The sequence below is a fragment of the Mauremys reevesii genome, linkage group 19 (assembly GCF_016161935.1).
Source record: "Mauremys reevesii isolate NIE-2019 linkage group 19, ASM1616193v1, whole genome shotgun sequence".
Taxonomy (NCBI): Eukaryota; Metazoa; Chordata; order Testudines; family Geoemydidae; genus Mauremys; species Mauremys reevesii.
The window spans coordinates 20,655,195-20,681,838 of NC_052641.1; the positions used below are offsets into that span (position 1 = coordinate 20,655,195).

Here is a 26,644-nt window from a genome sequence, read left to right on the forward strand (position 1 = left end):
CAGTAATGTGCTTGCTGTACAAATCTGTAAGTGGATCGATGAGAAGAAATCATTGCCATGTGTTTTACTGGAGGGGTAGGAGAAACTGTATCTTGTTTAAACTGGCCATTCCAATTTCACAGCAAATACTGCTACTGGCAAATTTCAAGGTGGTTTGGTTTTGGGTTTTTTTTAAAATATTAGAACAGCCTCTAAAAAAGCCAATCTGCTTTTTCAGTTGCCGTTTCTGAGGAAAGAGTCCAAATTCCTTGTACAGACAGTAAACTTTCAGAAAGGAGTAGACTAAAGTATTCTAAGGAACGGTGTGTGCGCTGTATATTTACTGTAAAGTCCTCGGCTGGCTAGCTAGTTGGTGAGATGGAGGATGTTGGTGATGCATAGGATGTGTTTTAGAATTTCCATCTAACTGGACAGAGCTGAGGCTGTTTGCATGGATGTTTGTCCTATCCCCCTCCACCCCCCACCCCCCACTGCAGAGCATTATGACTGAGTAGTGTTTGTCTTCACAATGTTGAACATTTCTAACATTGTTCTTTAGAGAAACAGGATTATACCCTTGTATACAATATTTTGTTTCTCAGCCATGGGGCCTATTTATATAATAGCAGAACAGAACAAATTCAATAGAAAAACAGAAGACTATAGGATGGTACAGTATGTGACTACTAAGCCAGCAGGCTATTGCATATAACTCTTATTACTGTGTAACATTAAAACAGAGCTGCTCCACTCAGAAAATAGAAAACTTGAACAGCTGACTTGCTGGCTTTGATAATTTTTCACTTGTCCAGCCTTTAGGTTGGATCTGATGATCCAGAAGAGGAGTAATATTTTCTTTCTCCCTGTGCAGATTGTGAGTAGGCTTCTGAATTGCTGGGCGAGGCATAGCCTTGCGGGGAGGTACGGGGGAATGACAGAGGAGCTCACACCAAGTAGGAACTCGCATTGTCACCATTCTATCCAACTTGAAGGGCCAGCCAATGCGCCCTCCCCCAAGGTTATAATCGATACAATTCTAGCTAGAACATGTCTCTCCTGCACAAGCACATTGAAAAAGGGTTTTCTCTTTTAAGCACAGCCATAGTCCCAGGCTGCCCCGAAATCTGGGGATGAGAGAGGGAAAGATTTAAAAAAGGAAATGAAAATTCAGGCTATTCCATCCGATTATGGACTGGTGTAACTCTCACTGTGTTTTAATGACTCTGAATAAAACCTTCCTTCAAAAGACACAGAACAAAAAACCCTACAACATGGAAGAGCGAGGAAAAGCTAATCCTGCTCCCGGCACATAGATCTTGACAATCTCACAAAAGACAGGGGGAAACAGTGTAAAATAGTGATTGCCAAAGTTTCCAAGAGCCTTTTGAGTCTAAACAAAAACAAAGCCAAAAAAGGAGCACACAGCCAGATCATGCATTGAATCTCATGGGAAGCTTCCCACCGACCCACCCACCCCCTTTTTTTTTCTCTCTCCTTGTGCAGCTTAGTGTCATTCAGAATGGTGCCAGGTATCCATTGTTAGAGACATTTGTCTGCTTCATTGTAAAGGGACATTTAAAGCTGAAACTCAAGTTTTTGTTCAGTGTCCTCTGTCGTCTTTCATCTCCATGTCAGGGCCTGGTTCTGCAAGGTGCTGAATGCCAGCGAAGAATGCTCATAGGATGGTCCCGGCCATTGTTCATTAGGTCTGTTCTGAAAGCAGTTGGGTATTGTAGATTCTTGTTTATTTTCTCCTATGTAAAAGCCATTCTGAAAAAACAGACTGAATCTCTGAAATTCGGCACAAACCAAAGAAACAACATGCAAATTCATGACCTTGGCAAAAGGCTTTGATGGTAGAAAGTCAGAGTAAAGCTTAAGCGCCATTAAGTAGCTGACTTAGAAACAATGGCACGGTGTGGTGAACCATAAGGAATGCTGAAGTGCAAAAGAAACTGAAAATAAATCCAGGGGAAGGCTGACTCCCCTTCTAAAAAACATTGCAGATGTAAGAATTAAAGCTTAGCTGTCATGAAAGAAGTCCCTAATTTTCAGAGGGAAATATAGGAATTGCCATTCTGGATCAGACCAGACTTCAGAAACTGGCCATTCCTCACATCACATTCCAGTATAGAGTCAGAGGATGTTAGAATTGTGTGTGTGTGTTTGGCTTTGGATATTATTATTATCATCATCAGGATTTGCATAACTTGTGTGTGTGTATTAATAGCATTTCCATATGATGGCTCTTTATTCTGTAAATAGGTCTAGACTTGGAGAACATTTAGACCTTAAAGAAACTAGTTAGTCTTCATACAGGCTCTAGCATTTGATTTGAGACGTATGCAGCTAGGTAGGAGATTAAACAAAAGCAAAGTACTTATCACTTTAACTCTAGCACTGTGGGTCTGATCCTGAAAGGATTTCAATGGAACTTCAGATGCTTATCATCTTTCAATATCAAACCATATTCTTTTCAGTCACTTTACTGTTTAGCAGGTGTATTTGATTTTATTCGGTTTTAACAGGCACAAGTGAAATTGCACCAAGTGTCTTTAAATCCTCATGCAAAGAATTGCTAGCGTATAAAGGATGGACCTGAAAGTTATGAAATACCAAACTGGCACATGCATGTTTCATTGAAAATTCATCTAAAGTAGCTGTTAAAGGATAAAATTGCAGTAATTAGCTAAGAGAATAGTTTTCTCTCCTGGCTCTCTGATTTCTTGACAGTAAGTGAAAAGGGCAAGAAACAATCCAAAATCTTTAGTGAGAGGATACATAGCATAGTGTATGAAGATGAACCCAGACCAAGCTTAGAAAAGAAATGTTACAAGTTAAACCACAGCCAATAGAAATGATCCCGTGAACATCTTGAAACCAATAATTGGAATCTTTATAAAACTGCGTTTTAACTGCAGTCATGGTTCTTTGATTCAATTGCCTCCGATACAGATCAATGAGTAGTCTGACCCTTAGGATCAGGCAGGAGGCAGTCAACAGAAGCCAAGAATTAATATATTTTCCAGGAAATATAAAAGAACACCAAACTAGGTACAAACATAGAGGAGATGGAGAAAAATGGGTCTCTGAAACGAACAGGGCATCACACTCGTCAGACAGAGCTGGTCTTATCTGCTTCTTATTGTAAAAGTGGGAATACTCTAAGGGCTGTGAGGGAAAAAGGGGGAAGGTGTAATACCAACTAGAGGGTGTGGAAAATCTTTGGCTTCATTGGCAGCCGCCTGTCTAATCGATGTGAATTGTTCTCAACTTGTATCAACCAAATCACAGAAAACAACTTGAAGGCAAGACATTCTCCCTCTTATTAAGGACTCAGCAGCCTGAGGAAACTTAAGATCCACATGAGTGTCATTCTGCATCAGACCTTTTTTGGCATTAAACTTCTAGTCCCTGTTTCTTCACAGTAAAACACAGATATTTAATTTTAGACTGGCAGATGTTTCATTCCTGTCTGAGATCTGAAACAAAGGCAAGATATGGGCATTTATAAGCCAATAATATTGTTCCTGTTCTTCCAGATTAACTCTGTGTATAAATAGGACATACACCATATCTCTACATTTGAGTATACTGCTGCAAAAGGCACTATTAGTAAATGATGTATAGTTCTATAGTGGACTATATTATCATTTTTTCTTCTTGTGTGCATGTATTTATCTAGAAACATACATGCCGCTTGCCAGTAAATCTTCTAAGAATCTGTGAAAATAGGTGCAGTTGGCTACTGTTTTCATGTCCGCTACCTAGCAAGAGTGACTTAGGGATTCTTGTAAACTCTTTGTTTGAAAGGAAACTTCTGACTCTGTGGGGAAAGGAGGGCAGCTAGGTGTGTGCTTCAAAATTCCAGTCACACATGATAGGTGAGAAGAAGATGATTTTGTAGACGCGGCAGTGGACTAGGAGCCAAGACTTCTGGGTTCACATTTCCTGTGTGACCAGGCTCGAGTAACTTCAGCTGCTCTCTCTGTTCTCTGTCTGTAAAATAGGAACAATAATACTTCCCTACCCTGAAGAAAAGTCAATGAGAAGAATAAGAAGAGAATCCAGACGAAACCCTCTGGAGTTGTGAACCTCCAAGGGGGAACTGGTATTGCTGCTCCTTGAGTTGGCAAGAGCCACGACGATATTAAAGTAACTGGTCTTTAGGGAGTACAGTCAATAGTTTCAAATTTGGATGCCTGAAATTAGACATCAAAATCTCGGCACTGATATTCAGAGGTGCCGGGCACTTGCAATGCTCATTAAAGTCAGTCAGAGACATGGGTGCTGAGCACCTCTGAAATGAGGTCACCTATTTAGGTACCCAAGTAGGCGCCTAACTACATGATTTGGGCATCCCAGTGTGAAAATGTTGGACACTGACATATTTTACTGTCATTCTTTCTGAACAGAACCATGTCCACTAGGCCCATTAACAGCCTATCAAGAGAAATTTGAGGCCGTGGTACATTATGTTTGCTGGGGCCGCAGCCCCTCCCATTTCACCCAGTTACAGATATGGGGAGGGGGCTGAGCTCGGAGTTCAGGTACAATTGTCCCCCTTTTACCTTTCTCGTCAGCCCTGCCAGTTAACCTGTTCTTCATTGGCTAGGTCATCAGAATTTCATTTTTGCTTATAACTTCTACTTTTAAAAAAGTTTTTATATGTACAGTAATTTGTATTAGCTTTTTTAACATCACATGAATAATATTTACAAATGTATAGCCAGTTGGATTATTGCTTCTTACAACTGTGTAATAAAAGGTAATAATAAAATACTTCTAAAGATCTAATGGTTTGTAACAGCCCGTTGTCAACTAAAACAGTGATGATTAGAAATGGAAGACCTTACGTAACAGACCTCTGCGAAGAAGAGTGCAACTTAAGGGCCTGTGGAACAAAGGCACTCAGCACCACCAAGGAGGTGCTGGAAGGGACCAACGCCGCAAGTTGTTGAGTGCTAGTAATTCCTATTAATTTCAGCACTTCCTGGCATTTGGCACAAACAGTAAAGTGACTGAAAAGAATATGGTTTGATATTGAAAGATGATGAGCATCTGAAGTTCTATTGAAATCCTTTCAGGATCAGGCCCACAGTGCTAGAGTTTTGAGTTTCTATACTGAAATCCTGGCTGTATCCTCTTGTAGTTCAGTGCCGCATGTTATGAAACCCTTCCAAGTTTCAGACCCAAATATATATTTGTGTAAATAAAATATATTGGTGCTACTTCATAGCTACCACTACCTTTTTAATTATTTCTTGTTTTCTTCTGCATTAGCTGGTAAGCTGCTTTCTTAGTCTAGTACAAAACTATATTAGACAATACTTCACATTGTTTGCCATTTCATTCAGAGGAAGAGGAGCAGCTGCCCTCCGAAGATACAAATTAATTAGACACGAATACTATCCTGTTCTGTAGAGCATAAAGGCCAAACAGACTTGCTTTCTTTGACAACATGGGATCAAAGTGTTTTGTACCCTGCTTTTTTATGCTACAGTTCTGTGTGCAGTGATTAATATATGTTGAATTGAAGTACAGTAGCATTAAAAAAACCCTAAATCTTTGGTAAAGTTTGTTTAATTTTGTTTGAGTTGTACTAATTCTTTAACCAAAACAAAATCCACAAATGAGGTAAGTGTCTATATATAAATGAGATTTTTTTATAGACAGAGGCAATAAGCAAGAGAAACAGTATTGAATTATATTAGAATGGATTAATCTGGATTGCACCGTGTGGGGTTTTTTTCTAGCACAAATTTTGGCTGAGGTCTCGTGACGTTTAGCTTCAGAAAAGAGAATGTTAAGTCACCTATGGCCCTGTTGTTGGTTCTTATGTTTAAACACACGGGGCACTTATAAATAAATCAGAAGAATATTTTTTTCTGCCAAAATGTCACTGACATTTCCCAATATTGTGTGTGTGTGTATCTCCAAAAACACAATATGGGCAGGTCAGTGTTGTCTGTACTATTAGTTAAAGTTGTTTTTCAGACCAAGTAGCTGGATTTCAGGAAATGAGACTGACACCAGCTTCAGCTGGAATTAGTTACTCTAGGAAGTTAACAAATACCGGGGCAGTACAGTCTCTTGACTGTGTTATGTTGCTTTCTTTGCATTATTTATTATTGCAGTATCAAGACTGGCTGGCCCAAAAATTGATGTACCTTCAGAGTCACTCTGTGTGACATGCACAGAAACTTACAATCCACTGTCTGTCATCTGATGCAGTTTGTTTGCTGGTCTGAATGTTGTGTATATTGTTTAATTTCCTACAATTACAACAATTAGTTTGAAAAAGAAATGCATAAAGAGTTGGAGAAAAAGGGCCTGGGTTCTATTCCCGGACTACTTGTATGGCTTTAGGAAAGTCACTTAACCATCGTGTGCCTCAGTTTTCCATGTTACCAACCTTTGTAAAGTGCTTTGAAATATATGGATGGAAAGCATTCTATACATGCAAATAATTATTGTTGTTTCTTAATTCATTGATGGGGGGAATCATGTTTTAGCTCTGCCTACTTTTAAAGCTGTTAACAAACTTTATCTAGCAAGATAAATTAAAATCACATCTGTGTGGTTATGGAAAGTAGTAACTAACCAAAATCTCAGTCTAAATGTTTTTGTTTAAAATATATAAGTATGATAGTTACAAACCGCAGGGTCTGCCTTCTGTTGTGAAATGTTTGGATTTTTGCTCTGTTGGCTGCAACTGTTCAAGGATATTTTCTCTGCAATTACTGCTGCTCTTTAACCAGACTTTAATTTTATTTTTTATAAAGACACTAACATGGAACCATTTTAACAGCCCTTGTGAAAATTAATGTCACTATGTTCTTACCCTTTTAACAGCTTATGTTCTGCCAGTTTTTAAAGTGGCAATAAATAGTTTTTGCATTTTTCACCCAAAGCCATTAATTAAAATAATAATTGCAGCTTTAAACAAATAGTGCAGGGAGTTTTGTTTTTGTGTGTGTGGTACTTTATGCCTTTACTCAGCAGTATAAACCATGACTGTGTAGAAAGAATTGACAAGCTGCTGGAACACTTTCTCTGGCAAGCTTGCCCACAATTAACACAAGCAATATGAAATAATATGGCCTAATCTTTATCCCTTGCTGTGGCTCTTGCATTTAAAAAGCATTGTGGCATCACTAAAAAAAACTGCTGCCCGATTTTGATATCTGTTGACTCCTAAACATATGCTATCCTTTTCCTGAATAGCATCTATTAAGCACATCAGACATCTAACCTAAATGACCCACGTATCCCCTAATGTTGTGTGTGGTATTTGTGCTATACCTGAATACTTCCCTGTCATAGGGAGTCATGCAGAGGTGTACAGTATATAGTGTTCTTTCATTAGCTCTAAATAGGAGAGAAGAACTGGACCCTTCTGCAAGCAGTGTCCCCAAACCTGTCCCCAGGATATATTTTTGCAGTGGCGGATGTGCTATTGGTATGTGCTTATATGAGCAATTTTGGCAAAACCAAAGGGACTGTAAGGAGACTAGAGTAGCTTTTGTCTGAATATTAGTGCTGGATAAAATGCTCTCCAAGTCTTGATTTATTTAAATTAAATACTTCTAATATTTTTCAGTTAATATCCTTCCTTTCTCAATGTCCAAAAGCACCAGCAAGATACCAGCCCCTTTAGATACTTCCACCACAAGAACCAGCAATTTCATTCTAAAATAGTGCATCTGAATATTTGGAAATTCTCCTTATAAGAGCTTTGAAACAGAAAATTATTTCTGTGGGTGAAAATTTTTTATGTAAGTGAGCTGCACATCAGCATTACAAAGTACTTCTACTTTGCATAGATAATCAGGCCGTAGTGGTAGGAGAAATTATGCTTTAAAATATCATCTGGATTGTTCTTCCACTTAGGGTGACCAGATGTCCCGATTTTATAGGGACAGTCCCGATTTTTGGGTCTTTTTCTTCTATAGGTACCTATTACCCACCACCCCCGTCCTGATTTTTCACACCCTACTTCCACTATTAGTTCCCCATTCATTCATGGTAATGCCAGGCTGTTGTTCTGGGTGTACTGGTACATTGAGATGATCTTTTTTAGGAGATACATGCTGATGCCATGATTCTTAAAACAAAACCACACACCTCATACAAAGAAAAACTTTCCATTTTAAATGGCTTGTCACATAAGAATAATATAGCCTTACATTTTGTTGGCTTTTACACCTTTTTGTCCTATAATGTGCTGTCACATAATAATAGAACACTGCAGGATATGTCCTAGTTTGAACACTAACTTCTTTGTAAAAAAGACCTTTCTGTTGTGGTAACTGTAACAACAACTACACAAAAGTCTCCAGATTTGCTATTCTACCTGAAGAATGGGAAACATCAAAATAATGAGAGTAAGATACATTTAAGAGGCTAAGTGATGGCATGCTTGATCCAATGCTTTTGTCTAACTATTTTTTTAAAGAATCATAAATCTATACCCAATTGTATTAAGGGTGTATTTATCCTTTTCAAGGAGCAGTCCTGATCATATGTATAGAGTTTGACATATGTTATCAAAACTTGTTGATCGAGGTGTAGATCATTATACAATTGGATGTATTTTTATAATTTATAAATGCTTAAAATATATTGTAGATGATGTAGTTAGCACCTATGCACATCCGTATGAGTCCTGTTTTGCTGTGATAGGTAATTTTAAGCATGATAATGGACTTCCATTATAAACACGTTTTGGGAAGCTAATCCTCTGTATGTTCACAAAACCTAGCATTGTGCAGAGTTTGTTCGTAGTAACTCGTTTGTTTTATCTTTTTAGTATTAACATCTGCTAAAAGGCAGTGGCAGGCCCCATCAATTGTATGTAACTAAATGTTTTAAGGGAAGTCACAGCAATATCCTAGTATGTCAGTGTAATTTTTTTTTAAAGCCAAAGCTTAATAAAACTTTGGTTTTTTTGGTGGTGATGAGATAAAATTTTAGACACTTGGAAGTGGGAATGGGAGTGGAAAGTAAACGTAGGAATCACGTTTTGCTTTAGGAAAGTGAGTGCTGATGGATAATATTGAGATGCTAAGATTAACTTTTGTTGGTTCAGTGTGTATATAACGTTTTTCAGCAGCAGAAGATTAAAGAAAAGTAGTTATTATAGGGAAGTAGCTACTAACCTGATTGGACAATTTGTGGCCTATTTGGGAAACCTCTAATACATTTGCATAACATTTTATTTTTGGTTACAGAGTAGCAGCCGTGTTAGTCTGTATCCGCAAAAAAAAACAGGAGTACTTGTGGCACCTTAAAGACTAACAAATTTATTTAAGCATGAGCTTTCGTGAGCTACATCCGAAGAAGTGAGCTGTAGCTCACGAAAGCTCATGCTTAAATAAATTTGTTAGTCTTTAAGGTGCCACAAGTACTCCTGTTTTATTTTTGGTTAGTTGCATACAGTAGTTTGTGTCTTCTCTTTAGAAAGCTGATTCTGTATACTTGTCCACATTTAGAGAGTGATCTCAGATGTTCAGAAATAGCAATTTTTCTAAATGATTAAAAAAAATAAATGAAAGCACAATTAGGTTACACTAATCCCTCTCTCAGAATCCATTCAAAACAAGGCTCCTACAGGAGCTATTCTTTCAGAAAGGGATCAGGAAAAAAGGAAGACCTTGGGTTTAAACTTAAGGACAAGAGAAGCTTCATTCTGAAGATCACAGATATTAGCCCTGGCTCCAGCATAATGGTGCCCATTGCCTCCACGTATAAAATGACCATTCTTGTTGAGTAGATAACTGTTTTCAAGAACAATGTTGTGAAAAAGATCTTGAATCATCAAAATCGAGCTGTGTTCATTTGGATCCTGCACCTTAAAAGCATTTAACGGTTCTCCCTGTTAATTCTTTTTCAAGTAGCTCAAGAGAAGCCAGAGCAGATCCCACTAGAGAGTCGTTCATGTGTCCTCATTCGACGTGATTTAGTTGCTCTTCCAGCAAGTCTTATCAGTCAAATTGGATATCGGTGCCACCCAAAACTCTACTCAGAGGGAGATCCCGGAGAAAAACTTGAACTTGTTGCAGGTAATAACTTTTTTTTTTTTTAACATTAGAATAATTGAAGATTAGACATCTTTCTTTTTAGAATTTACCCCTTATCTCCCTTGAACCTTAGTTGCAATCAGACATATTGTATGCAAATTTTCCCTTTTTGTGTATTACTATGAACAAATGTACCCATCACTAATCAGTGGGGAAAAAAAATAGAACATCTTAAATTTCCTTTAATTCACTGTTAGAAGAATGTGTCATTAGCAGGAGTTATTCAATTGAATTAATTTAGCATTTAATTGAATTCCCTAAGCTTGTATTCTTCCTGATTGATATGGGCTGCATCACAACTGTATTTTAATTTTGCTTCACAGATGAAAAAAAATTAGTCTTTTTTTTTACCTATCAAATGTTAAGATTTACAGAGCAGTGGAAGTGGGATTTATAGAAATGAACACACATTTAGACATTTTGGGTTTTAATTAAAACAACAAAAACTTTAATAGTGGGTAAAAGATTACAGTGTTGGGCTTGTGGGTTTCTCCCTAGACATGAATTGCAAGAATCGATCCCTAGGGACACATTTGGTGTATTTGTGGCAAGGATGAGGCTGTAATCTTCTGGCTAGTCACAGATGGAACTGGTCAATTTTGGCAACCAATTACCAGTAAGGCAATAGGACCCCAAGGCTGGAAACCAATTTAACATTCTAAGGACAGATACCCTGGGTAGTGTGGGATGTTCGAGAGGAGGCAAAGGTTTTTGAAGCATTTCCACCAGATTCTTCTCAGTCTTCTCTAGGTTCAGCCAAATCCAGCTACTGTTAATCCAGATGCACACTTTGGCTAGGCATTCAGAAAGCTGAGACGTGGTACTGTTTAGGTTTAATATACTGGAGTTGTAGAGCTGGATGCAGATATAAAATATGCAAGACTTAAAACTGTAGTCCTGTCCTTTGGTGGCCATTAGACATCCCATGGCACTGTTATGTAAGAGGGATGTGTTGACCTTGATGTCCAGACTAAATTCCAATTTGGGTAATTACAGTCTACCTCGCTAAATGCCCATTGCCGTTTCAGTTGGATGTGGTATTCTTTTCCACTTCCTGCCTCCACTGTTGTATAGTGTTATGAACTGCTGTCTTCTACCCCAGAAGTGACTCCAGTCAAGTGGTGTGATTCCTATGTAATAGCCCTTACTAACTTCACAGCTTGTTGTGAGGATTAATTAATACCTGTCAAGTGTTTTTAGTTCCTCTGATGGAAAACGCCACAGATGGGAAAAGTGAGTTAGTGCTATCGAGCCAAACCAGTTCTCATTTCTTTCTGACCATTTTATATCTTGGATACAATACTATGAGTAGCACACATTTATTTTCAGCCTGTTGTAGGAATGTTAATTAAAAAAATTAGCTAGACAGGTTTCTCACTGATCAAGGACATATATTTTCTTCAGTGGAAGGCAGTAATAAAACCCACCCACTGTACAATAGCATAAAACCCCGAGTATTTATTTTGTAGCTGGAATATTCAGTTTGTATCTGCTTGCATTTTATGTAAGACTTAAAGACATCAAGTGATGCAGGTTATTTTCACAGTGAGAACTTGCAAATTGGCTCAGGGCATCTTTGCTTGATTTACATTTTTCAATCTGGAAAAGAGTAGATTCATATCTCGGATAGTGTCTGCCTGGGTTATTTTTTATTTATTAAAGTGAAGTTACCCTTGGTAGCATCTGGCTTTCTCTCCGATGGCTTCTCTCTTAAAATACTGTAACGAATAAAGGCTCAGTGGCTAATTACAGTGTCAAACTTAGCAAAAACGGATGGGGGTGGCTCTGCCCAAAGTACATAAGAAAAATCTTTCATTGAAAGTTTAATAACCTCCATATACTAAATACTTTCTTCCATCTCAGATTTTTCTTGCCATAACTGATTCTGAAAACTTTGCCCGATTTCTCTAGAAATGATCATAGTAAAACTGATTGATAGAGCGTGCACTGAGCATGGTGAGAAGCTGCAAGGTTCAGAAATCCCACTGTGCCACTTGTTCGTCTCCCCTCCTTACCCTTCTATTCCAAAAACCGTGTGTAAGAGGAAAGGAGCTAACCATCACCTAGTAAGAGATCAAGCAGTCATCTTACCGCCTGCCCCAGGACAGCTCAGATGTTGTTTAGTTCTCCATTTCACCACAGAGGAAAAGGGGCAAATGCCGATCTTCTACATTGTAAATCGGGAGTTACTCTATTGAGCTCAATGCAGTTGCTCCAGATTTACTCAGAGTCTGTCCCACTAGTTTTTTTAAATATTCTTTTATTCTTAATTTTAAAGGTAAGTACAGAACTAATCGTGCATAGGCTTCCCTGGAAACACAAGAAGTAATTTTATTTCTCCTGTATATCTCAGCGTCTGCAAGAACTTAGTCTGTTCCAGCTGTAGATGTGACCTACTATTTAAGCTTTATTTAAAAAAATAACTTTTATATTGTAACTGGGTGCGTGAAAAGAAAATATGCACTTCCCCATCTTTGCGTAAGCAGGCAGATTTTGAGGCATACAGTAGGTTTGCTTTTGCAAGCTATGTGCTATATACAAGTGTTTGATAATGAAAGGGTAAGAGACCTACCATAAAACACTGACAGTCTATTTCCAAACCTCTGGACATGTAAAGCTTCCTTAGCAAGGTTGATTTCTCACCTACAAACATACTTTAAGCCAATATATTTGACACCCAGCAATTCCTGGGCACTAGAAACTATAATTCCCAGCTCACCAAAATTACCAGCGAGGGTTGTGCAGTGTTTCTTGGAAATAAATGGATTTGTAAAATAAATATATCTCTCTTCCATGCCAGCCTCCTTTTTTACTTTAAATGTGTATTCTACAGCTCTTTCCTTGACAGAAGGAAAGGCCGAATGGATGGTTGCTCTGGAAGGATGGTAGTAGTCTGCTATGGATCATTTTTAAAATGAAATAAATCATAGCACTGTGTGTCTTTTATGTAACTAGATCCTTTCACCAGACTGCAGTGGATCTTCTTTCTGTTTGGATAAAATCAGGGGATTATTATTATGGGCTGTAATTCTCACTAGACCCCAAGAGAGTGAGTGCCCAGATCCCATAGACCCCTGACTCATTCAGGCTTCTTTGAAAATCCCAACCATTGTTACTGTTATTTATATGCATTACAGCAGTCCCTTGAGAATGCAACTGAGATCATGGCCCTGTTGTGCTAGGCACTGTATAAGAACAGCCCTACTGGGTCAGACCAAAGGCCCATCTAGCCCAGTATCCTGTCTGCTGATAGTGGCCAATGCCAGGTGCCCCAGAGGGAATGAACAGAACAGGTAATCATCAAGTGATCCATCCCCTGTCACCCATTCCCAGCTTCTGGCAAACAGGCTAGGGACACCCAGGGCCGGCTCCAGGTTTTCTGCTGCCCCAAGAGGCAAAAAAAAAAAAAAAAGGAAAAGAAAAGAAAAAGAAAAAGCTGATCAGCAGCATCTCAATCGTGCCACTCTATTCTTCAGCAGCAGTTCGACGGCAGGTCCTTCACTCTCTTTCTTCCTCTTCGGCAGCACTTTGGCAGCAGCTCTCAAAGAGGAAGAGAGGGACTGAGGGACCCGCTGCTGAATTCCCACTGAAGACCCAGCCATGCCGCCCCAATAGCGGACAGAGTGCTGCCCCTTTCTATTGGCCGCCCCAAGCACTGCTTCCTTAGCTGGTGCCTATGGCCCTGGGGACTCCATCCCTGCCCATCCTGGCTAATAGCCATTGATGGACCTATCCTCCATGAATTTATCTAGTTCTTTTTTGAACCCTGTGATAGTCTTGGCCTTCACAACATCCTCTGGCAAGGAGTTCCACAGGTTGACTATGCATTGTGTTAAGAAATACTTTCTCTTGTTTGTTTTAAACCTGCTGCCTATTAATTTCATTTGGTGCCCCCTAGTTCTTGTGTTATGAGAAGGACTAAATAACACTTCCTTATCTACTTTCTCTACACCAGTCATGATTTTATAGACCTCTATCATATCCCCCCTGAGTCGTCTCTTTTCCAAGCTGAAAAGTCCCAGTTTTATTAATCTCTCCTCATAAAGAAGCTGTTCCATACTCCTAATAATTTTTGTTGGCCTTTTCTGAACCTTTTCCAATTCCAAAATATCTTTTTTGAGATGGGGTGACTATATCTGCACACAGTATTCAAGTTGTGGGCGTACCATGGATTTATATACAGGCAATATGGTATTTTCTGTCTTATTATTTATCCCTTTCTTAATGATGTCCAACATTCTGTTAGCTTTTTTGACTGCCGCTGCACATTGAGTGGATGTTTTCAGAGAACTACCCACAATGACTCCAAGATCTCTTTCCTGAGTGGTAACAGCTAATTTAGACCCCATCATTGTATACGTATAACTGAGATGATATTTCCCACTGTGCATTACTTTGCATTTATCAACATTGAATTTCATCTGCCATTTTGTTGCCCAGTCAAGTAGTTTTGTGAGATCCTTCTGTAGCTCTTCGCAGTCTGCCTGGGACTTAACTATCTGGAGTAGTTTTGTATCATCTGCAAATTTTGCTACCTCTCTGTTTACCCCTTTTTCCAGATCATTTATAAACACATAATAGGAGACCACCCCTCCCCTGAAGAGTTTGCAATCCAAGTAGGAAAACAGAAATATTTTGTGTTGCATTCTGTAGTGGGATTTAAACCTTTAGGGAAAATAAGGGTGTGGGTTTTAAACTCTGTACACTTTAACTCCTGCAGGCTCAGGTGTTTATATCACCCGGGGGCAGCTCATGAATTGTCATCTATGCGCAGGTGTCAAACATAAGGTTCTTCTGAGACGTCTTCTAGCCACTTTCTTTGACCGGTATGTTCCTTTTTGACCAAAAAAAAATTAATTGGAGCCTTTTTTCCCCATACTTGTTTTTGCTTTTCTTCTTTACAGTGGGTTAATCGGGAGCACGGGGCTGACTTTTGTTTTTGCCAGTGGGACCTTTTGAGGAGGGGTGTGTGTGTTTGGGGGGTGGGGGAAGACTCTGCTAGTTTTGGGGGTAAGGTTATTTTCAGCATATTTATACACTTCTTTCATATTCCAGTTATTGAATATGTGTGTATCATTGGTATCTTACCAATGTAATCATTATTAAAATAGTAATGAACTACTTAATTACATTATCATGAATTACAGTATATTAAAATCATTGCACTCACCTACAAGATGTCCTCACTAACATCCCAGTTTAAAGACATTACGTCTCACTGTAGCTTTTTGGACGGGAAAGTGTCAGCAACACTGGCTCATGGGTGCACAATACCGGGTTTACAATGGCGTTGTGGCACCAGACCCACACAGAGAAGGGGCCCCGGTGCCCGGATTGTGTCCCCCTCACCTGTGTTTCCCCCATGACCCCACCCGCTGCTTACTCCTCCCCACTCCCACTTCCCCCTTGCATGCGGGGGCCTCAGGGAGAAGAGCCAGGAGTGGTGCCAACAAAACATTAATCTGGCCCTGCGCATGCTAAGCACCTCCTGGTTTTTTTGGTGGGTGCTTGAGTCTCAGAGCAACCAAGGTGTCAGCGCCTATGGTCTGAAGTGTCAGCTTTTCTGATTCCTCAACTGAAAAATATACTGTTTGGTTGCTACCTGAAAGAGAATAAACTCAGTAAGACAGTATCTCTCTGCATCACTTTAAGCTTTCACTCTTACCTGAAATCCAGGGTATAAGATCTGCATTTCTCTCCCTTTCTTGCAGGAACACACTTGCCAATAGCTGTGGAACTGGAATTCGGTCCTCCACGAGTGATCCGAGCAGGAAGCCCCTGGACAGCAGGGTTCTTAATGCAGTGAAATGTAAGGGGGGGGAGATTTACTGCTGCCGTGTTAGAACAGTCTGGCAAAAACAAAAGCCTAGGAAAGAGCTGCAATTTAAACTGGGGAAGGCCTTTAAGAGTGTATAATAACTGTGACCATATACATTGAAATTGGTTATGTGAAAATTCAAATCTTTTCACTGTTTTTAAAAAATACTTTAAATTATTTGTCCAAAGTTAGTATTTTGTGTTGACAATATGACAGTGTGAAACTGAACATTATTGTTCACATTATCTTGAATTTTGTTTGGTATTTTTTTAAATCGCTAATTTTGCAGTACAATACTTTTATTAACAGATGAGATTTTTTTAAAATAGGGGTTATTTTTTCATGGGCTTACATGCTTGATAACTGAAACAGTCCGTTTCACAAAGTGTGAAATAACTTTACTAAACTAGGGCTCTGAGTCTGCAGCCAGATCCATGTAGGTGCAGGGATCCACCCATGCAGATCAGAGCCAAAGTCCCAAACCATATTTGAAGGAGAGATTTTCCATATAGGCCCTCGGTGCTTCTCTGTCTGCTCCTCCTTGATCCTGGCCATAGCTGTGTCTGAAAGTTGCAGTGCTTTATGGCAGTGGTTCTCCACCTTTCCAGACAACTGTACCCGTTTCAGGAGTCTGATTTGTCTTGAGTACCCCCAGTTCCACCTCACTTAAAAACTACTTGTTTACAAAATCAGACATAAAAATACAAAAGTGTCACAGCTCACTGTTACTGACAAATTGCTGTTTTCTCATTTTTACCATATAATTATAAAATAAATCCATTGGATAGAAGCATTGTACTTACATTTCAGTGTGATATTGAGGCTGTTTTTCACTTGTGAGCCTTGTTTGAAGCCCAAGACCTGCTGCCAGGACTGAAGCATGTAACTTAGTTTTGCAGGGGCCCCCTCTGGTGTGGGGCCCGGGGCAATTTCCCTACTTGCCACCTCTTAATGCCAGCCCTGCATTTGTGACCCCCTACACCTGTCCCAGAGGACCTGAGTACCCCCTGGGATACACGTACCCCTGGTTCAGAACCACTGCTTTATGGCACACAGTTTTTTGTTCTTAATGAGTAATTTGGCCACTGAGAATTAGAAAGTCTGCAGTCTGCATCAGAATTTGTTAGTGTGGATTAATCTATTTCATCATCTGGGTATAAGCATTTTGTGTTTCACAGTCTATTTCCCTGAAAATGCTTGTTTATAAATCTTTTTTGTTATTTTGTAAGTAAAAAAGGGAGTCTTTCTGCAAATAATTACCTTTTAAAAGGGATATACATAAACAATAATAGCTTTTTAAAAAAATCATTTTTTAAACTTGGAAACTGATCACGGTTCTGTATAATATCAAGCAGTTTATCCAGTCTGTACATAGAGGAACTAAAATCCATTTTAGAGCTGATAATGTAATAGGATTTGACTGTTTTAAAACCTGAAATTGTCCCAAAAGGCCATAAGGTAAGACTCTATGCATTTTAACTGATAAATAATGCTCTTTAACTTCAGTGATTCAATGTCTGAGATACTAAGAACTAATTCCTGTATTTGTGATATCTAAATGTGTAGCGCCAGCCAGTGGAACTATGCTGATTTATACTAGCTGAGGATCTGGCCCATTTTCTATGCTCTGAATATGGGAAAACTAATGATCACAGTACAGAAATCCTAAGAGAGTTGTCATCCTAAAAAAAAAGAATGTTTATACTTAAAAATATGTGCTACAAGGCACAAAACAAGTGGTTAAAAATGTGCCTATTACAGTAATTCTTTTGAATACAAGAAGCACATTAGTAGAGCAAATGGTGCTTGGGGTTGACTGCAAGTGAGGAACTCTGTGGTTTAGAAAAAGCTGGTCTCTTAGTACAGTGAAGCCCATTTAATATATGCTTGATGTACAGTGCAAGCCAGTGTCCTCTCGTGCTTTCCCCTCCGTGGAGTCTGTCTGGATAGTAAATCTTTATGTAAATATTTCACTACAAAATGAAAGTGGAGTGAATTTTTTTTTAGATTTGTTAAATAAATCTTTCCTCGCCCTAATTGTTGTTCTGCTGCAGAGCTCTGAGGGCCTTCTAGCCCCAGCTGCAGATCTGTAGGCCGTGGAGGGAGGCGAAGAGGTAGCAAAAGACATTGATTGATATGTAAAAGTCAGAAATATTGGACTGCATTAATTATTACCTGAGCCACAGATTGTTCGTGGTGCTTTACAAAGCAAAGCCCAAGTCCCTGGGAAGGAAGAGCTTTCCTACTAAAGGCTCAGTCTTGCAAGGTGCTGAGCACCTCCCAAGTAGCACTGGGCATCCTCCACTACTGCTGTAGGAGATGACAGCACTTTCCACGGGAATTTTGATAAATAGCCATGGATGCCCTGAAATGATAGTACAGGGCCAAATGGATTGCGGGCAATAGGGCAAGACCCTATGTCCAGAAAAATCCTGGGGTTTTAAATCTGTATGTTACCCATTTAATTACTGATAGTTAAATGAAGGAATGAGTTGAATACTCCAGATAGACAGTGAGATCTCAATGAAGTGACCACCAAGAACTACAGGAGTACTTGTGGCACCTTAGGCCTGGTCTACACGGGGGGGAATCGATCTAAGATACGCAACTTCAGCTATGAGAATAGCATAGCTGAAGTTGACGTATCTTAGATCGAATTAAAATTACTTACTTCGCTCCCTCGCAGCGCTGGATCAATGGCCACGGCTCCCCCATCGACTTTGCTTCCGCCTCTTGCCAAGCTGGAGTTCGGCAGTCGACGGGAGAGCGATCAGGGATCGATTTATCACGTCTACACTACACGCGATAAATGGATCCCCGATAGATCGAGTAGTGTAGACGTACCCTTAGAGACTAACAAATTTATTTGAGCATAAGCTTTTTGGGCTACAGCCCACTTCATCAGATGCATAGAATGAAACATACAGTAAGAAGATATATATACAGACAGAGAACATGAAAAGGTGGAAGTTGCCATACCAACTCTAAGAGGCTAATTAATTAAGATGAGCAATTATCAGCAGGAGAAAAAAACCTTTTGTAGTGATAATCAAGATGGCCCATTTCAGACAGTTGACAAAAAGGTGTGAGGATACTTAGCATGGGGAAATAGATTCAATTTGTGTAATGACCCAGCCACTCCCAGTCCTGATACAGACACGGATGGTGTGTACCTTTCCTGTCCTGATAACATCCCGTTCAGCACTGCTGCAGAACTGGCTCCTTCTCCCCACAGCAGGGTTAGTGATGATTTACCTCTAAATAAATGTCTAGTAAAATCCTACTAGAAAATTTGGGAGCAATTTAAGTCATGGACTTGCCTGTTGGATAGTAGTGATACCATCTGGAATACAGACTCCCATGTTTCATTGTGTAAGCCAGCTGGTAACTGCCTGGGTTTTAGCAATAAACTTCCCCTATGGATAAGTTGTCCCATAATTGTCCATAAAGGGATTTCTTGTACCTTCCTCTATAGCATCTGGTACAACTACTGGAAACAGTATATTGAATTAGATGAACCAGTGGTCTCATCTAGTATAACAGTTATGTTCTTGTGATAAAACTGTATGTTTTCTGTCAGAGATAACCATAGCTGCATGTTACTGATGTCTTGTGGTACAGTGCTGAGATGGGACAAAGGCTCTGATCACACAAACTTCTTTGTGTTGCTTATGTAGCGGTTCTCAGCGAAATGTATCCCTGTCTTTGCAGTGTATTGTCAGAATTTTGCCCCAAGCTTTAAGGAAAGCGAGATGAATGTTATTGCAGCCGATATGTGCACCAACGCCCGACGAGTCCGCAAGCGCTGGCTTCCGAAGATTAAGTCCATGTTGCCGGAAGGGATGGAGATGTACCGCACAGTCATGGGCTCCACAACAAACAGTGTCCCCCTGGATCCGGAATTCCAGCCCAGCACCGCTCAAGTCTTTGAGCAGCGAATCTATGCAGAAAGGAGGAGTGATTCGGGAACTATAGTAGCTTTGAGAACTAACACAGTAAATGTCGACCTAAGCAATGGATCCAACCAATCATTTGAACAGAGTGAGGATGCCGAAGGGGCTGGCTCTGTTATACAGGAGGCAGCTGGAACAGATGTCATGGCGTCAGATACCCAAAGCACTCCACAACCTTTCGAACAAGGTGCCGGCTCCACTAGCCGGCCAGAAACTCCAGTGAGAAGACAAGATGGCACTTATGGAGGGACTTTATAAAAGAGAGAAAACATTTTGTGACCTATAAGGGATCCGTAATACTAAAGCTGCTTGCATGCATTACTAATACAAAAAAATGTGATCAAGCCACTTACCTACTGAACTGCTACTGTTGCCTGAAAAAAATGTGATTTTTATTCTGCTTGTATTTAAAATTTATGAAGGAAATAATTGCATTCGTTACACTGTAAATGACGAGGTCTATGGCGACCTACTGAAAACAAATATTGGGCTCCCTTTTGATATTCCTGAGATTAGCCTATAAGATTGTAGCTTTTTTTTTTTTTTTTAAAAGAAGGGGAGGAAAAAAGCTTGACACTCCCCGCTGCTGCACCGCATCATCACCCCCCCATGCATTATTCAGCTCCGAAGTAAAGCCATCATTAACTCCTTCCTCTAGAGAAAGTTTTACCGTCACTTAACAGGAAAGAAAGATGTGTTAAAGTAGAAGTCATCTGACTTAGTCATTTTTGTCTGTACAATTGGCTCTAACAAGGCAGGGTGGGGTGGGGAATTGCTAAAAAAAAAAGTCTCTTGTTAAATGATCAGAGAACAGATCCTTAACATTAGTGTTACTAAGTGTGAGGCTGTAACCAAGGTCGGAGGGCTCTTTGGTGTCTGTCCGCTGATTTGTTGTTGGTTTTAGTTGCTATAGGATAGGGGTGGCCACAGCTTTTATTTTATATTTGTATGAGTCGGGAGGACTGCGTGGGAATTGCAGATTGAGACCCTGGCTGTGATATTCTCCTGCAGTATGACTGCTGTGTCTCTCTCCCGGAGCTGCTCCTCCTTTCCCCCCCTGGCCAGGACGTGGAGTAGCTTTATATCACTGACCTTCTTGATTGAATCAGCTTCTACAACCTCACCTCCTCCTGCCACCTCTTCCACCTTGTGGCAGTGATGAGAGCAAACAGTCACTCGACTGGCCCACTTGCCGGGCAACCCCTTGGCCACCTCTTTACTAGGCTAATACTCCTTAATATTTAATTTCAGTCCAATCGCTGAGACAGATTGTAACAGTTTCAGAGAGAAACTGAACTGCAGAAATAGGAAAACAGATCTAGATCTAGATAGATACATTGTTGTTTTTCCTTAAAAAAGGTATAGGCAAAGGTTGTGGGGGAATGAGGCTTGGAAGTAAGTGTAGCAGGCAGAGGGAGTGAGCCTCAGTGAGAATTCAGCTGTACCTGGTAATGGTTTGAATGAACTTAGTTTCCAGTGGTGTGCTTGTTACATGGCTTGGCGTGAGGGAGTGATCTGATTTAACTTGTTGGCATGCACTAATAACAGCTCTCCACAAATACAGGAATGCACCATTGAGCACACCCTCCCTCACACTGAGGTGCACATGATAGGGGAAAAGAAAATTAAGATTCCCCCAGCACCCACCCACCCATCACCCCTTTTAAAATGTAACTGGGCCCTGCAGGAGACAAAAGTCCTAGCTTTCAGGAAACTAGTTTTCTCCAAGCCACACGCCAGAATGTAGTTGTCAGCTTGTGGGGATGCATTCAGCCCCTCCAAAAGCAGTATTACTGGCAACTGGAACAGAAAGCCACCTCACTCGTTTTGCTCTAAACAACAGAAAACTTTGCTCCAAAGAGACCAGACTTGCTTGAAATAGCAACTCTTCCTCCAAAGATGTCTGGCAAAGTCGAACTGGCCTAGGTTGAAACACTTGGTTTCCTTGACAGCTGCCGCAGTCTGTAAGCTCCTAAAGAGGCCTGTAACCTGCCCTGTGTTTCTAACATTTAAAGTATATTAAATACAAAGGGAAAAATCAGATTTGTTTTCATAATTTTTGGTTCTGTCCTTCCATGAAGTACTTTTTCCTTCTACCCTCTCACTCCAAATACCTCTTCATGGAAGGAGACTCCAGGGGAAATATTTGATCACTTATAAAAGTAATCTTTTCGATGCCCTTCTGGGTACATTTTATGGCACTTTGCCTTCTTGGCCCTGTGTCTAACAAGACACTTAGGCATGCATTATTATGCAATAACACACACTGTGTTACAGCTGACTGTTAGAGGCGTGTGCTAAGTGAAAGGACATCTGGTACGTATACAGGTATATGCGCAAGTCATAATGCAAGTTTGTCCTCCAGAGCTATGGGTGGACGTGTGCTCTCTCTCTGTTGACTTCTTCTCAGTGCTTTCATTTTTGAAACCGAAGGTCAGACTAGATGAGAAAATCCCCAAAGTGACAGTAAACCTTTCTGGAATGTAACGACATCCCCAGAACTTCTGAAAACATACAGAGTGCAAAGCATGGCACGCAGTTCCCAGATTGCGCTTCTCATTACCGAGCTGCTTACGTGAGTTCCATTATTAAGTTTGTACTACTTGCAGAGGCGAGAGAGGATTGCAAGGTTACCTGGATGGGAGTCAGGGAGACTGTGAGTATGTGCTGAGAGCCAGCCTGGAGACAGTGGTGTATGTAGAAAAGGGAATACCAGGTGCTCGTCGGCATGAAGCTGGTGCTTGATAATGCCGAGTTTGGAATGCTTTTAAGATTCGGGGGGAGGGAGAGTGATATGAAAGCCAAATACGGCTTGTTTTTGTTTGTTTTCATTTGTTTTTACTGTGACTAAAATGCCTGCTTTAAAGTTATTTACAATTCCTTGTAAAAACAAAGTTTGAAACTATGAACAAGTGCAAAGTGCACAAATAGTCGTCTACAAAGGCTATTAGTTGTTTTTGGTAACTGAATTCACAGACAGCGCTTTGCTCAGGGGTTTACTCCTCTCGCTATGTAAAAGCAGGGAAAGGGGGTGACCCAGCCTTTGGCCATTTTTTTCTTCAATACTTGAAGCTGTGTTTGCATCTTACTAGCAAAGTTCTCCAACACTTAAGGTGTTCCAACCTCCTTCTCGATTTGCCCTGAATAAAATACACAGCCGGGTCTATTCTACCTTATATCTTGTGTAGCTCTCAATTTTGTATGATTTTGAATCTGGCTCTCTTGAGATGTAACTGAGCTGGTATTCTGCCCTCCCCAGTCACATGGATTGGTGCCCTTAAGACCTATGCAAAGTTGTGTCTGAGTGGGTATTGTTTGGGTGTATTAAAGAGTAGGGCATTTGTGGGCCATATTTTCACTTTGCCCACCTCTGCAAATGAAAATTTCCCTCTTGCTATGTTTGAAATGCCCGTTCTCTCCTACATGCGGTGCCCAGAGCTCGCCCTGTGCCCTGTTTGCATGGTGTATCCAAGTGGCTGGCAGAATATCACACAGAGTATGCACCTTCTGAGCTGCATAGTAGACTGGTGCTTATGTGCCACTTGTCAAGATATGGCCCTAGGAACAAATCTTATTAGGGACCATAGAACTAGACTTGCCCGAGGCTGCTTTTTTCAGGGAATTGACTGGTCCAGTTCTTTAGCCATTTCACTGTCACCGCAGATAAATGCTGGGAATCTGTCTCGAATAGACCAACCCAAACCTCATGGTAGCACGTCCCATATGAAATGAGGCTTGGTGGGTCAGCAGTGTTCGCAGTGAGCCTCCGTTCTCACTGCAAATCCTTCAGCTACTTGGCAGAGTTCATTGCAAGTCAGCAACTTTCCTAAGTCGAAGATTCAATGAGCTGGGAAATAGAGATACAAGATTTAAGTCTCTGCTTTACATACCTGCCCCTGGGGAGGTCAGTCCTATAATCAGAGTGACAGTTTAAGTACTGACTATCCCTTTATGGATTTTTTCAAAATGATACTAAAAATCCCGCCTTCTTTTGTGTGGCACTTTTAGTGTTTGGTAAATTTACTGAACCCTCCAACTGAGATTCACAGTTGGCTAAAGCTTCTCTGGACCAACCTAACTGCAAAATCAATGCACCTAATGCCCTGAACTGGGAGACGCTAGACTGAGTTAGCAGCAGAAGTACTTGAACGATATCGAATGGCTTAGGACAGAGAATCTGAAGGAGAGTCAAGTTGCACAGTGAAAAAATATATATTTTTATATCTAGCACAACTTCCTGTCATTTCTTTTATTTTTTATTTTTATTTTTTTTTAATTAGAAAGGCAAACTTTTAAAATGTGAAGGGTGGAGGTTTTTTTCCTTGTCTGGTAGATGAGGGCAAGCATTTTGCACTAATGTTTCCTGTGTGTGGAGGATTAATGATATGTTTGAAAATGTATATGGATGATGATTGTATTCTTTGGGGGGGGGGGAATAATCCCTTTAAAATACTGAATGTAAAGTGATAACAGAGCAGTCCATTGATTGTATGGGGCTTTCCTGAGTGCCTTAGAATTTTTTGATCATTTTTTCCCAGGAAAACAGATTAAGAAAATCAGATCATAACCAAATCCTCCCTCCTCTTTGGTTACGACACCCTTTTAAATCATTGAATTTGGGGCTGCTTTATAATGTGAATATGAAACTGCATTCATCTAGATCTGGTAGTACAAATCGAAGCATCAGTATTTATGGTATGTCTGCACCTTTATTCATATGCTTGACTATTAGCAATATTACATGTATATTATATATCTAAAGTTATATCAAGCACCTTTTGAAAAAACTGAATGGCATTTAAGCTTACAAGTTATATGCAGTTGCCATATGGTGTAGAACCCGGACTCTCTCCTCCTCGCTAGCTCAAATTAAAGAACAATGTCCTGATTACAGTTGCTGTGTAGAAGGGTAGCATGACCTTCTACTGTATCTCTAGCCATCCTGTGTTAATACTGTGCGATTCCAGTTTTAGCTAAGATTCGTAACGAAAATGTTCCCAACATAGGATGGGGTTTCGCAAACGGATAGGCACCTTACTGCAGGGTTGAATCAAAGCCAAGCCTTCCATTTATTGGACCTGATCTCCTCACATATGCCGGTGTAAATCAGTAGTAACTCCACTAAGGTCAGTGGAATTGCACTGGTGATAGTCCAGTGAAAGTGAGAAGAAAATCAGGCCAACTGTGTTTTCCTAAGAATGCTCCTCTTTACTTCCTGGAGGAGAGGGGGAAAAACTCATGAAGAAATTCACCTTAGATTCTCAAAAAGTGAAAAGTGGGTCCATTTTGCCATGTGTTGTGGACTGTTTGCTTTGACACTTCCTTAGCGAATGTAACCTTTTTGCAGTCTGTTCATACTGAAGACTCTCATAAGGGGGCTAGAATTATTGCTTTCTAAATTCCCAATGGATTCACACTCAATTGCATACACTTTAATCTTTCTCTTTCCTCTTATTCATTCTCTTGCATAATGCAATGCTTTAATATGGAAAGAGAAACAAAGGGTTAAGCTCATCTTATTACAATCTTTTCTTAACAGCAACACAAAACTGGAATTGTTCCCTATTTAACACATGTTTAAAGGACCATAGCATTCTAGACATGGTATTCTGCAAAGGACTGATGCATTTTCTCAGTCATTTTACTGCTAAGGTTTTGTTCAGATTGCTTATTTTTATGGAAATATCTTGCTGCAAGTGGAAAAGGGTGTATGGCCCATTAACCAACTGAAAACTTATAGACAACTCCTGTTTGCTTCTACTGGCAGTAAATTCTAAACAGAAAATTGAGAGTTCATAGCTGTCTTGGGCTTCAACTACTGTTTCAAAGTGTTTCTGCTGTATAAATTCGTCATTATGTCAACAAGCAAGCTCCAGACATGATTATTACCATGCCCAAGATATTCAGGGCTTGCTACGAGATGGTTATAAAAATGAGGGTTTTAAAAAAAAAAGTAAATCTAAAAAGAAATGTTGAAGTCTAAAGCACTCAAATTGGAAAACCTTCAAGTGTTCTGATCAGTTTCTTCCATTCTAAGCATTTTGCACAGGATTGTGATTTTTATGTCAAAATAAAAGCCAAAACTTGCAATACTATTTTTAGCAGACAAAAAAAAAAACAAAACAAAAAAAAACCTAAGTATAAATGTATAAATATTTTTGACTTGAACATTTGGATGGCACTTGATTCAAATAGAACATTAATCCTTTGGACAGAATGTTTGGAAAAAAGACAAAGTACAAGGTTGTTTTTAAAGAGTCTGTATAGGGTATTAAGTAGTACTGTAATTCATGACTGTTAAAAAAAACACAAAAAAAACCTTTCTGTGCTGTAAGAAAAATTTCACAGTACCACTGAGTTATGTTTCTCAGCTGTCTCAGCCACGAAAGGCGCTAGCTTTTTTAAATTGTGCATTATTCACTAGTATTTATGTGCTGTTACTCCGTAGAGTTAAGACTGTTATTTTGTAGCCATGGCTGACACAATATATCAGTAACTAAAAAAATAAACAAACCCCAAGAGTTCGGAGTGTGCTCATAGCTGTTTTCATATGATGAGAAATCCATTAAAAAAAAAACCCAGATGTGATCATTAATTGTAAAATTCACATTTACAAAATAATAAAGTAAATTAAATTAAAAGCTCTTGTGTGCCTTATTTCCACTGCCCCTTTTGGAATGTGGACCCCGAGGACGGTTCGTAATCATGAGTGGGCGGCTTGGCGATAGAGAGATGAGAAGTCTCTGGTGAGTGGACGAGGCGGCACGATGGTCTTTTGTGAATTTTGGCTTTGAAAAAAATGACAGATCTTG

General features: G+C 39.9%; 1 protein-coding gene across 8 annotated transcripts in view; it reads left to right on the forward strand.

Annotated features, from left to right (window-relative positions):
• NACC2 (NACC family member 2) overlaps positions 1-26,143 on the forward strand; it is an 84,207-nt gene extending 58,064 nt beyond the window's left edge. For 7 of the 8 annotated variants that reach the window (XM_039506684.1, XM_039506681.1, XM_039506682.1 and 4 more), the window contains exons 3-6: positions 9,876-10,043; positions 14,782-14,887; positions 15,773-15,870; positions 19,591-26,143. In XM_039506684.1, coding sequence (XP_039362618.1) covers positions 9,876-10,043; positions 14,782-14,887; positions 15,773-15,870; positions 19,591-20,090 — 872 coding nt within the window. In that variant the 3' untranslated portion in view covers positions 20,091-26,143. The remainder of the gene's footprint in view (positions 1-9,875; positions 10,044-14,781; positions 14,888-15,772; positions 15,871-19,590) is intronic. The other variant, XM_039506689.1, reaches the window with a different exon arrangement.
• Positions 26,144-26,644: the final 501 nt, after the last annotated feature.